The sequence below is a fragment of the Balaenoptera ricei genome, chromosome 5 (genome assembly GCF_028023285.1).
Source record: "Balaenoptera ricei isolate mBalRic1 chromosome 5, mBalRic1.hap2, whole genome shotgun sequence".
In the NCBI taxonomy this organism is placed as follows: domain Eukaryota; kingdom Metazoa; phylum Chordata; class Mammalia; order Artiodactyla; family Balaenopteridae; genus Balaenoptera; species Balaenoptera ricei.
The window spans coordinates 58,773,077-58,786,724 of record NC_082643.1 but is presented as its reverse complement, the minus strand read 5'-3'; the positions used below and the strand labels follow the sequence as shown (position 1 = coordinate 58,786,724).

Genomic DNA, 13,648 nt, shown 5'->3' with positions numbered 1-13,648 from the left:
AGCAAATGGCAAGATTAGAAAACAAATTATGATTGATAAAAGTAGAATTGAGTGACTTCGATAGATATCAGTAAGTTGAGAATTACTCCCTGCTTGTACCTCTTTTTCAAAGTTAAACACTGAGAAAGACTTATGATTTAAAGATATTGTTACTGATAGTTAAAATAACATTATGTTTAATTTGACAAATCTATCTTATGTAATAAAATTATTGAATCTATATTTTATTTTTGGTTGTCTGGTAGGTGACGATATGAACCAAAAGGATAAGAAATCACACAATCAAGATTTGTCAAACCTTGCCCTGGGTTACCGCCTCGTTGCATTTCACAAAAGCTGCCTCTCTCCTTGTTCCACTTCTCACATTTATAGATGAGATTGGCACTTCCCAATTGGTGATATATCCAGTGGTGAACAAATATTTTTGAAAGGAATTCTTTCTTCTTTTTTTGGGGGGGGCGGGAGTACATCTTCTAAAATCATATTGACATTCCTTAGCAAGTCCCAACCAAAGTGAGATATGGATGAAAGCTATGTGTCTATTTAACTTTCATCTCAATTTACTTTCCAAAATATACATTAAGGTTGCAAAGGAAGGAAATAAATTTGATCGAAATTAATTTGTAATGTTCTTTTGTGTAAAAGAGAAAATCTGCATTGTAACTTCAAATTCCAATCACTTAGATATATTCCGTCCTGACCTCCCAATCATCTTTGAACACATAAAGCTGGAAAACAATTTAAGTATATTTGTTAATGTATAAGTAATTGTGGCTAGTCCATCAACTCTAAAATTTATGGTCATTTCTCTTTTAAATCAATACATTTATTGCTTTGAAGTTTCTCAATTGTTACTTTATAGCTTATATTTGGTTGGTTTTACTAAATTCAATAAATGCAACACAATCTCCAATTATTTTGTACAAAAGGAATTAGTTTAGTTACTTTTTTGTTTCCTGAAATGAACAAATGCATCTTTCATAATGGTGATGCCTCCTTACTTGTGATTTTATCAAGACAAAGTTAAGTCCATCTCTCTCTATTTTCTCCGGAAATTTCACTACTATAGAGTATATACTTAAGCATAGTTTGTGTGGACCCATGGTACAGTATAGACCCAGTAAAGAATTATAGCCCTCATTGGACAGGACTCAAGATATCATTTGAAATTGCTTAAAACTTCCCTTTTTCCCTATATTCTTTAGCAAAGAGATACTTAAGTAAAAGGTGGGCAGGGTAGAAAGAAGTTACGTCCAAAAGTTTATTCTTGTATATGCTAACATTTGACTGAAACAGGCGCTTGGGAAAGAGAGAGGGAGTGCCAACAATATAATGCTGGTATATTCCCTGTGGATGTCACTAATCCAAGCTACTCCAATATAACTGTTGCCATTGGTAACCAGAAGTAGGCTGTATTTTGCTTAAATGCTGTGCTCTTTGAATAATCACATGTCATTCATGATTTATAAAGTGTAATAATACAAAAAAACTTGGTTATTTCACCAAGGAACTCAGTTTTGTTCAAGTTCTAATAAACAGTTCAAATGTCAGTCTTCACCAAGTGTGGTATATAGAATGTACATAGGACATATATTTCTTAATAAGGTCAATTAAATAACGCTTTAGATGGGCTCATCAAAATAAATTCAGTTCAGTGTAACTGAATACAAGATGAAATTACCAAATGAATAAACTGCCATCAACAAATAAAACTGTCAAGTCTTGCCATAGAGAAAATTCTAAAGGGAAAAATATATACATATGCATTTATCATCATTCCATTGCTGCTTTAGTATCAAAATTTCTTAGAGCTGAGCCACAAGGGAAATGGTTACCAAGGATTAGCACTTAGGAGTAATGCTTGGTGCTATGTGCTGGATTTAACAACATTAACAGAAGTCTGCACAGTTAAATCCTTCTACATCCTGCTGAAAATGTGCCCTTCGGTGTCAACTTTGCTTGACAAGATATTTTCTGGGACTCAGAAAGGTGAAATTTCTTACAGGGGTGCAAGATTAATGGCTAGAAGAACTGCATTGTCACAGATATCACAAAGTGTTTTTAAAACGCCAAAGGGGATTTAGTCTTTTAGACATTTCCTGTTGGTGAATAAAGAGATTTAGTAGCTTTTAGACACATGAGAGGAAAAAAGACACAAGCTTGGGTTAAATTTTGTTTTACAGCTTCCTTATTTCTCCGATTCCTAATACACTCTGGAACACTTGTTCCTGAATGTTGCTAAAATTAAAACACTATTAACAATGCAAGCAGAATGGTAATACACACATGTGCAAGCCACACACACACAGAGCTCCAAATTAAATTGATTCCTGGGTATATAGCAAAGTATACCGTATATTCACATTTATTACCTAGTAGTTTCTAGAAGAACAACTAAAAGTAAATTTTATAACACAGAAAAATAAATATACATCCTGTATTGTACTTGTCCTTGATCAAGCAACATGTTTATACACTAGTTTCTATAACTTAACGCTGTGTAACAGCATTTAAAATTACAAAAGAAGATATCTATTTAGAAATGATCTAATCATATTGCTCTTCAATACACTTATGTAGACAATTAAGACTTGAAGTTTGAAGTAAACTTCAGTAAACTGCAGCTTTTGTTAGCCCACAAATGGCTATAAAACTTTTCCTTTCAAATAGATTCTTGGAAGTTTTGAAAAGGGCTGACTTCATTCAGTCTATAAAGGTGCTATATATAGTTATATATTTCATGTATAAAATTTTGTAGAAGTAGTGAGAAGGATTTTGTTGTTGTAGTATAAGATAATGTTTAACCTCATGTTCTTATTCCATGCTGGTTATATTTGCTTCATGAAAAATGAAGATATTGAGAGGAAGATAAAGAGATTTTAGTAAAACACTGATCACAAATTCTGTGGCTGAAACAAATGCTTTCTTAAGGTTTAGAAATCACTGAGTTTTCCCTTTTACCCCCTTTTTTGTTAAAATAAATCTCAGGGCTTGTTTACAAAGTGCAGAATCATTCACTTGACGAAGTGACAATTAACTGAAGTTACAATGGCACCATCCCGTTGACCAGCTGCACCTTCATTTCTTGAAGGCTGTTCATAATCTTCTTCTGGTGACCAACAAGAGTCACTCCAAGCCGTCTCAAATCCCTGCATGAAGAAAGCACACATTGGATGTATGTATTGATTCAATTTGTAGCACACCTCAATACTTCACGCTGGCAAAGAGGCAAACATTTTGCAGAAACTAATTAGATTACAATCCCAATTTAGACATACATGGTCCAGTTTTCAAAAGCAGGCTCTAAAATTGTACCTGAAAATCTGTTTGCAGTCAAAGATATATTTAAAACAAGGAGTGATATATTATATATTTGCCCCCCTTTTTGGACATGATTATTTTGGTGGCTCAGAGCAGTAAAAAAACAAATTTGCACATGCTTACCAATAAATATTTAAATTAAAGGGTACAATTTCATTGAACGGTTTTGAAAATATGGACCTACAATATGAACAAGCACTGTTTTTTTTTTTTTTTTGCTAAAAGAAGTGAGCATAAAATATACTTTAAAAAATTTCATAGCTAAGCAGTCGAATATCAAACTTTTCAAATGACTCAGTCAGCACAATCATCTTCTATAACAGATATCTTTAGGGGATAATCAGCACTACATTGCTCTTATAACACTTACAAATATTTTATTTTTTACTTGGAACCCAAAGTAGGGGAGCTTTCTTCCTTTATCAAATACATCTAGGCTCTATTGGCATTTAGAGTATTCTGAAGATTACACGCTATCAAGCAGTCTTTTCAACCAAGATGCTTTCATATTGTTTCTTTTAAACAAGCTTATTATTCAAAAGAAAATTACAAATGCTTAGATTCCTAAACTACTGGCATATTATGGAGCTCAAGGCCAGTGCTCATGGTTTTTAAATGTTATTTCATAGGATATTCAGGAATTCTATTTTCCCAAAATATGCATTTGGCAAATATAATAATTCAGGTATGTTTGGCAAATAATAACGTTAATTATAAAAAATGAGCATTAACAATTCAAGATTTTTAAATGACAAGGGATGTTTGGTATGTTAGATTTCTTTAGATAATTACTCTATTTAACACATTTTGCTAAAAGTAGAATATTTTTGCATTCAGTAAATGCATCAATTTCAGATTGTCTTAGAATTCTTCAGAATTGGACACAATGACACTAGAATCATTATATGTAAAATTGAATAGTTTTGGAAGATCCAAGAAATCTCTTAATTATCAGAGGATACAAATTGAATAAACGGGTACTTAACCTCCATGTGTATTATTATTGGAAATAATTATTTATCTAAATAATATCTTAGGTGTCTTTTTCTTTTTATGTTTTCTTGATTTCTTATAAGAGTTTTAGCAAATGGCAAATAGCTAAAAAAAAAAAAAAGCAATCACTTGGCTAGATAACACAGCCAGTCTTAGCAGAGCCAGGACAAAAACCAAGAATCTGACACCAAAGTTCATACTCTTAATTTCTCATTTCTCTGAGATATAATTTTGAGCAAAGAACTTTAAATTACATATAATTATTTATTCATCTGTAAAATGAGAACTCTGTATATATAACATCAAATATCCAAAATTCTAAAAGAAAGAAGATATCTAATAAAGGAAACCAAACGCAGACTTCTTTGACTGAAGCTATGGTAACACAATCTATAGAAGAATACTTCATGGCAACTACAGTTATGGGCTAACTAATACTCTCATGTTTTCACATGTAACTTATGCATCATGAATTGCGAAGATAAGAGAATTCACGGGTGCTCACTACAAAACTTTGGACCTAAGTCAGGACAAAAGAGTCTAAAATTTCTTAAACTGAAAGCAATCGACCTCTACTAGAGAATGTAAATAATTAGTACTTGAAATAAAGTTTAAAACATATGTTTTATCATATGCTTTATAAACCTACAGGTGATTCTGACAAATTCAGATTTGAAAGTACTGATTTAATATATACATACTTAAACTGCACAATTCATATGGCCAACCCAATTAATAGGAATGAGGTTTTGAAAATAGCTATTACAGTTTATTCTGAAAGACCTGAAAAAATTTTACAGGTTTTCCTGCTCAAACAGGGTGGACTTGGCATATACAATACCAAAACCTTAATTTGAAGTGTGTATCTATGGGGGACAGGGCATGGGTGTATGCGTGTATGTATTCCGTATTCCAACTCTTGGTTGTTTTGTCTAACTCTCATGAAATCACTAGTTTGACTTATTTTTGTTTCCACTGTCTTAACCTGTTATTATATTATATGTAAATATAACCTCATTCTCTGCAAATAACCACAAGAAAGACTCTGGTTCAGTGCTTTGGGAATTTAAATTTTTTGTGGCATCTATATATCATGCTAAAGAATGAATGTTTTAAGGAATTGTATTGGATTAATACAGTTATAGAGTTTGTTTACAGACAAATAAAACCTGTCCTTCTTCAGAACATTTCATATATCTAGATTTTAAATTAAATTTGTTTGAATTTTCCCAAGCATAAAATTTTATTTAGGGTCGTCTTATGATCTGATTATCCCCTAAGATTCATACGGAAGGTCAGACCACTGAAATTCTCTCTCCTTCTTCCTCTCTCTTCCTCCGTCTCACCTCCCACCTCTACCCCTCCTTCCATGGGATAAATGGAATTATGAAAACACAGCATTGAGTTTTACAAACTGCCATAAATTATGTCTTTAATGGAAAGCTGTTGTTTTAAAAATCTGATCTGTCATTTCAAAAGCTGTCAAATTAATGTGCAGAGATTTAGAAAGTAGCATTTATAATGCATGCAATATACATTTACCTTTATACAATGTGATTTACAGTTAAAAAGTGCGGAGAAATAAGATTATTAATGCAGTTAAACTTGTTCTCAGCAGCAAAGTAGTTTCTTTAAAAGTCCCGTTTACTATTTTTCTAATAATACTACAAATGAGAATTAAAAAGGTATTAGAAAAATGTTTCTGGTAAAGGTTAAGTAACTTTATTCCAATATTGATAAGTACATTAAAGTATTTTCTTTTATGTAGTTTTGTCTCACACTTTCATGATTTCCAACAATTTCCATTTTACTCCTTAAAGTACATATTAAATGGTCAATTTAACAGTAATAATGTGAGAGAAATTTGATAAAAATTGAAGTATTTTACATTTCATGATGAAGGTGCTTCTCTATTTGCAATGATTTTTGAAAAAAAAACTTGAAAATGGTTTAAGATGTATTTTACTATTTCGTTTTTCTATATAGGAATTTCTGTAGCAAGGTAAAGTTTTAGGTGTGTCCCCTTTACAAATATTATACTAATTTTTATCATGACCACGTGTAATCTTAAGTAATACCCGAAGCCAATTCTAATGATGATAAACTATATTTCAGCATAGGCCTATGAATCTAAACATGATGAGAATAGTATTGTTACATAAAAAATGGTTTGGATTTTGTCAACAAAGCATGGTTAGTTTTAGAAACACTGCAAATATAATGAATTGCCATTGTTGTGACGACATTCCAATCTTTTTTTCAAATGTTATTCCATAATATTAAATAATGGAAAACACTGATATTATGGTGCTAAAATGGCAGAATGAAAAGTGGAGAATAACGAGAGGTGTTTAGTTGATATTGGAGCCAGCTCTTGATTATTCAGGATGTAGTTCATCCACTTGTAGAGGAAACATTCCCTTACATTCTTCTCCCTTCTTCTTTACACATCTTTTAGCCATATCGTTGGTACTTAGCCCCACCAACACTGGCTGGATAGGAGAAGGGAGAAGAGAGTTTAATGAATATTCACTAAATTTCAGTGCTTATTCTTTTTGTCATAGTTTTATTATGCAGTTGTATATTTGGACCTTTTTGGTTCACTTAGAAGAATCCTGATAATCATTATATATGTACTGTACAAGATAAATATACATATATTTGGCAAGAGAGAACTTAACCATGATCTGGTTATGTTTTTCAACAGTTGAGACCTTGTGAGGGTTTCACTAGACATTTTAGCTTACTTATGTAGAGCACAGAAGACAGTAAGCACTCCTATGTGTATTTTAGGCATATAATAAATTATGCATAATGATAAGTTAAATTTATTTGAATTAGTGTGCACAAATTTTGGCTCTAGATTTGTGACACTTTCCTTTAAAATATTTTAATATTTTAAGACCCCATTTTAATAAATGATACTAATAGGAATCTCTTCAGCTTACACACAATTGACATAATATTTAAGTTCATTGGACTTTGCTCATTTTCTGAATAATCAAAAGTTGATAGTACTGGTCTGACAAGAAGTTTAAAAAACAGCTGTAATACCGTCCTTAATTCAAATCTTTGGATCATTTTGCAACTCACCTCAAGCTCACAATTCCCCCTATCGACCATAACTCACTGCACTTAAACACCATAGTACAGATTGCGTAATTACTGCTACAACAATTGTTCTAATATGAGTACTGTTCACAGAACAGCAAAGTTTAGGCACAGAGATCAGCAGACAGAAACATCTAAGGTTGAAAGCCACTTTCATTGAACACATTTTAACTCTAAGATCTTGAAATATTTCATTTCTATTCCACATCAAGCCATACATGTATGTGCTGGCAAAAAAAAAAAAAACATAAATAAAATTAAACCTTTATGTGAAGGAAATTTTCACCAAAGTATGTGGTTCTGAAAAACTATAATTGTTTACTCTTCCTTATTCTAAACCCACCATGAGAACAAATTTAATGGTGCAAATTATAGCATATTTTTCTTATGTAGGTATATGGCAGTTTGATCTTTTGCTTTATATTAATTAATTTTAGGGTTTTTTTCTAAGCATTTATTACAGGTATGAATATTTCTTCCATTTCTCAGTTTCTATTATACTCTGGCAATAATACTGGCACTAATATTTTATTTTATTATAGTATTATACAGGCTACATAAAATTATTGTTTAGATATAGGCAAAGACCGTGTATAAAAATCATTAAGTATTTAAGAGTTTGTCTTTACTGATATCCCTGTTCCTTTGCCATAGTCCTTAATAATGACTGACTTTTTTGGTGAAGGGCAAGCAAAATGCATAGATAATTTTGTTTCTTATATTTCTGACCAAACAAGTAACTGATTACCCACACTTTTGTGAGTTATTTAACATAATATTTTGAAAAATATGTTCTTACTAATAGGAAAAAAATATGGTCAAAAACACAATAAACAGGACTTGCCTGGTGGTGCAGTGGTTAAGAATACGCCTGCCAATGCAGGAGACATGGGTTCGATCCCTGGTCTGGGAAGATCCCACATGCCACGGAGCAACTAAGCCCGTGCACCACAACTACTGAGCCTTCACTCTAGAGCCCTCAAGCCACAACTACTGAGCCCGTGTGCCACAACTACTGAAGCCCATGTGCCTAGAGCCCATGCTCCGCAACAAGGGAAGCCACCGCAATGAGAAGCTCGTGCACCACAATGAAGAGTAGCCCCTGCTTGCTGCAACTAGAGAAAGCCCACGCGCAGCAATGAAGACCCAACTCGGTCAAAAATAAATAAATAAAAAATAAATAAATTTATTAACAAAAAATCAGTCCTACAATTCAAATATTTATAAAAACCAAAAATCAAAAAACAAACAAAAAAACCACAATAAACAAGAGGACATGTATTTAAAAGGTGTTGGACTCTCCAATAAATCAGCTTCACTGTGGTTAAGGTTGGCTGGCTCAGTTCCTAGTAAGGAGTGTGTTATTATGGTCCCAGGAAACTCAAGCAATTGACACATGGTGACTAACATTCTCTGAACAGGAAGATGTTGGTAAGTCTCTTAATTTCACCTTACTCTTCTGGTCAGAGTAAATAAATTAAAACATAAAATATCTGAAAGGAGACAATATAGCAGGAGGCAACAAGCTACCAAAGTAACAGAGAGAGAAGAAATTGAACCAAGTAGAGAAGAATTGACCAGACAAAAATACTGGAAAATAGAAATGAGTTGCAGACCATCATAAGATGATAGAAGAAGCTATTAGGGCTTGAAAGAAAACAGACAAAATGAGAGAGTTTGGAGTTAGAAGGGAAAATAGGAAAGTAAAGAGAAAGGAATTAAAAGAAATAAGAAAAAGTGAAACCATAATTCTAAAACACTCAACATATTTACAATATTTGGGGGCCCCAAAGAAAGTAAAACAGAGGTAGTTAATGCAAAAGCCATTATTGGTGATTATAACTATTCTCTGAAGGGAGAAGCAAAAAAAGTAGTGGATATAAATATATACATGTATATGTGCTATTTTAATTAAAAAAAGAGACATCATTTAATGCAAATAGTTTTATTATATATTTACAAGTAATCTGACATTGGGTAGAAGAAATACCTACAGTATCATTTTAATATAAAATGACAAATGACTTTAATAAATTAAAATGACCATTTTTACTGAAAAATTAAAGAGCAATCATGTAAAAATAGTTTTAAATTATCAGTAAAATTTTCCATTTATTATTTTAAGTATAGGACAGATGAGTTTTTTGAGTGTCCAAAGAAATAATGGGCAAAGTATACGTGTCATCAAGTATATATGATTCAGTGGTGATGATGAAAATGGGATTCAATAAATTAAGATAGCCAGCTGAGTGGTGATTTTAGGTCCTTTTAGCTATAGTTATGGAGAAGAGAAATGCTGAGAGAATGTGACATTAATTGGTGATAAATGATGGTACCCTGTTACCTTTTTGTGGATGGGCAGTGAATTCAATGAACCAGAGAATGCCAGAATAGAAATGGTGAGAACCAAGCACTCAGTGTTCATATTATGTGAAGTAATGGAAGAAGGTCTGTGGTTTAGTGCTTTAGAAGGTTCTACCATGTTTTAAACCTTACAACAATATTTTAACCTTTGAATTTGTAGGTAATTTGAACTAAGTTATCATTATATTCACAGGTTAAAACATCATTCGTGTTAATGTAATCTAGATGTAACCACCATAACAACAGTTAATTTTCACAAATAACAAATATTAGGCTAAAGTAATTACACATACAGAGTATATAATAAGATACAAACAACTTACAACCTTAAAGAATTCAATATTTAACTCTAGTGGTTTTTATTTAATAAGATTTGATAAACTTTATCTTAAACGTGCAAACAGAAAAGGGCACAATTGGTTCCACTGAGATTGTACCAAATAACAAATCAGAGGCAGGATCTAATATATCCTTGGATTGCAAGAATATAATATGCACCACTTAGAGAGTAAACAAGATTCCTGCCTGGGAAGCTTTGCTTAAGCTGATGTTACCTGGGTATTCATCAGAGCCAAAATTTAAGAGTATGTTTTGTTGTTATTTAGGGCTAGCCACACCAATTGTGCTTACAGTTTGTTTTGTTTTGTATTTACATTCATATAACATAGGTATCAGTAAAAAAACTTTGTCAAGAAAACATCTTTTCCACAACACAAAGTACCAGTATTTTGCCAAGGAGATGTTATTCCAATTATTCAAGTACACAAATGTTATTTGTTTGAAGTAAAGAAGCAAAGATACTGGCCACAAGTAGCATTAACCATGCAGTTGTTAACAATACAGGCTAAAAATGAAGAGGCTTCTTTGAAAGCTGCCATACATGGACAAAGGTTAACTGATTTCCCTTGACCTCATCCAGATTGGTTTCTGAACAATTTTTCTCGCCCCAGCAATTATGTAAAAATTATCAGAAAAATTACTCACTCCAAGGTCACCTGAGCCACAGCGTCCATTGAACTGTATCCATTTTCCATGAAAATCTCTGTATATCGGCCCATTTTGATTGCTTCTAGCCATTCACCTACTGATCTGTAGGCCCCAGACCCCAGTGAGCCATGTTCTGCCAACAAATTAGGTACTCTAAAACACATAAAAGACAAATATTAAAAGTAACATTTAAATTCTTTTGTAACAAATTATATTGTAGTATTAGCTCATAATCAATGGATCTTTGAGTCTATAAGTATATTTATAATAGAAAAATATACAAATGCTAACAAGGAAGAAAGTAATTCAAAATACAGAACACAAAACAATCTATTCATATTTTTTCTATCCATAGTTAATGATGACTTATAATGGCTTGATATGTACATTTTCTGTAACAAAACATTAGCTAAAAATTCCATGTAGTAATTTAGATGTATTTACTTCCTAAAGCTGTTTTGTTTGTAAAAATAATATAGAAAATGCTACCGAATAGAGATATGCAGGATAATTTGTGTAAAGCCAATTGCTTCTAGACTTCACTAGAGAAACTCATGCTCATTTAAGCTACTTTCCCAGGAGACCAGAAGTTAGTTATCCTTTATATTATGCTCTTACATATACAGGGGTGCTTGTTAATTCACCTAATTACTGGTTAATTCCAGTAGTGGAACTGGAAAGCAAAATGTAACCCCCAATACATAAGAAAACTGAATAGAATTAATCAAACCATGCGATGCTCTTAACTATACTAAGTTTATACACTTTGTCCAATAATATATGATATGATAATGATGATGATGAAGATGATGATTTCTAGAAAGGTATCCTAAGGAAATAATCAGGAAAAATGGCAAAAAGTACACGTGCACTTTTTTGCTAATGAAAGTAAACATCAAAAGCAATTTAAATGTCCATCAGTGGGAGTTTACTTAAGTACATTTCAACCATAAGATGTAGGACATATACCTTTCTTTCTACTCATGTTCTCTGTACTTTCTCACATCCCATTTACACTTCAACCTACTTCAGTGTAGTTTCTTCCACACCAATTCTATAAAAATTGCTCTGGTTAAGGTGAGCAATGACCTCGATTTTATCAAAATCTGTGAAGATTTTCCAATATGTAAGATGACTGACCTTTCAGAAACATTCAACAATCACCACTACTACCTCCCTCTTGAAATTTTACCTTATCTCAACCTTCTTTGAATCACTGTTCTTTCTTTTGTGGCTACCATAACAGTGTACGCGTCTCTTCAATCTCCTTTGCTTGCTTCTTTGTCTGACTTTAAAATTTGGAGGTAGCCAGGACATGGCTCTGTATCTCATCTACTCAGGCTATAACTTTATTCTACTTTAGGCAGTTTTACCCACTTTCATAGCATCTATTTTTCTCCAAATTTCATCTCCTGCCTAAATCTCTCATATATTCATATGCTTACTTCATGTCTCTATTAGTTCCTGGGGTTCTCATCACAACATGTCCAAAGCCACACTACTCATCTTCTCCACATCCAATTCTTCCTGAAGTTCTCATCTTTATACTCTGTGATACAATAGTCTGTTGCTTCCTCGTTTTCAGTCCCCTCACAATCTATAATTGTGTGTACTATCCATTCGACTTCAAATATATTGCAAATCTGACCATTTCTATTTAATTTGTCACCACCTTAGTTCAAGACATCATCATGTCTTACCTGCACAAGCACTCTAGCTCATGGTTATTCTGCTAAATTCTACTCTCACTCTCACAATGTTTTTATTTTGTTTATCTCTCTCTCCCCCAACAGTGTGCTGCTCAATGTTGTATAATCAGCACCTAGCCCACAGCATGACACAGAGTAGACACATGAATATTTATTGGATGAATAAGTGGACATTTGATAGTAATTTGTAGTCATTAAACAGTACAGTCAAAGATTTGTTGAAGATAGAATGGAGAATAGCATCTCAAAGTTGAGATTATAGAAGAGTTACAATTTTTGGTAATAGCAAAGTCTAGAATATGAATATGAAAAAGAGTCCAAGGTGGGCTAGAGACCAAAATCATTGAAGGGGAAAATTTCAAGTATTGAGACATATTTGAATATCATCTACATGGTTACTCAAATCACCTAGTTTTGTGACATGGGTTGGGATAGAGAGAAAGAGACAGTGAATCAGGAGCTAACACCTTCTAGAACCAGGATTTGTAGATGACTTAATAAAGATGGGGTAGTGAGCGATACAGTCCTCTCCCAGTATCTGCAGGGGATTGGTTCCAGGACCCCGCCCTCCACCCCATGGATACCCAAAACTATGGATGCTCAAGTCCCTTATATAAAATGGTGTAGTAGAGTCGGCTCTCCACATCTGCACATACAGAGGACCAACTGTATAGTCTTAAGCTAAATCTATTTAAATGAAACCTAGCAAGCTGAATTCTACGTAATACATAAAAGGAAATATGAAAATTCTTTGGAGATTTTAAAGCTGCTCTCAAGCTATAATGATGATGCTGATATAAATTAATACAATTTAGAATATAAAAATATCTTTTTATGATTTCCTCTCCTTATATCCATTTGTGACAACTTAACATAACTCAAACAAGTAGATGAGAGAAACACAATATTTTAGATGACAATAAACAATTTAAAAGCAGTTATTTCGGGAACAACATAAGGAATGATCTCTAAGATGCATTCTCCAGTTGCTACCATAGAAAGTTAATGATGCCTGAACAGAGTTTGAAGATTCATTCCTCATTTGTATTTAAAAATGACTTTTTGCCTAGTAAACAAATGTTATACCAGAATCATAGAACTTATGTAACTTTATCAACAAATTGTTTCTCATTTAGTTCATACTATGGGCAGCCAATTCAGTT

The 13,648-nt window shown here is 32.7% G+C and overlaps 1 protein-coding gene across 5 annotated transcripts in view; it reads right to left on the bottom strand.

Moving 5' to 3' along the window:
• Nucleotides 1-3,043: 3,043 nt before the first annotated feature.
• The window catches only part of EPHA5 (EPH receptor A5), a 320,620-nt gene continuing 310,015 nt past the window's right edge, over nucleotides 3,044-13,648 (bottom strand). For all 5 annotated transcript variants that reach the window (XM_059924076.1, XM_059924074.1, XM_059924077.1 and 2 more), the window contains 2 exons: nucleotides 10,774-10,929; nucleotides 3,044-3,149 (listed from right to left, as the gene is read on the bottom strand). In XM_059924076.1, coding sequence (XP_059780059.1) covers nucleotides 3,044-3,149; nucleotides 10,774-10,929 — 262 coding nt within the window. The remainder of the gene's footprint in view (nucleotides 3,150-10,773; nucleotides 10,930-13,648) is intronic.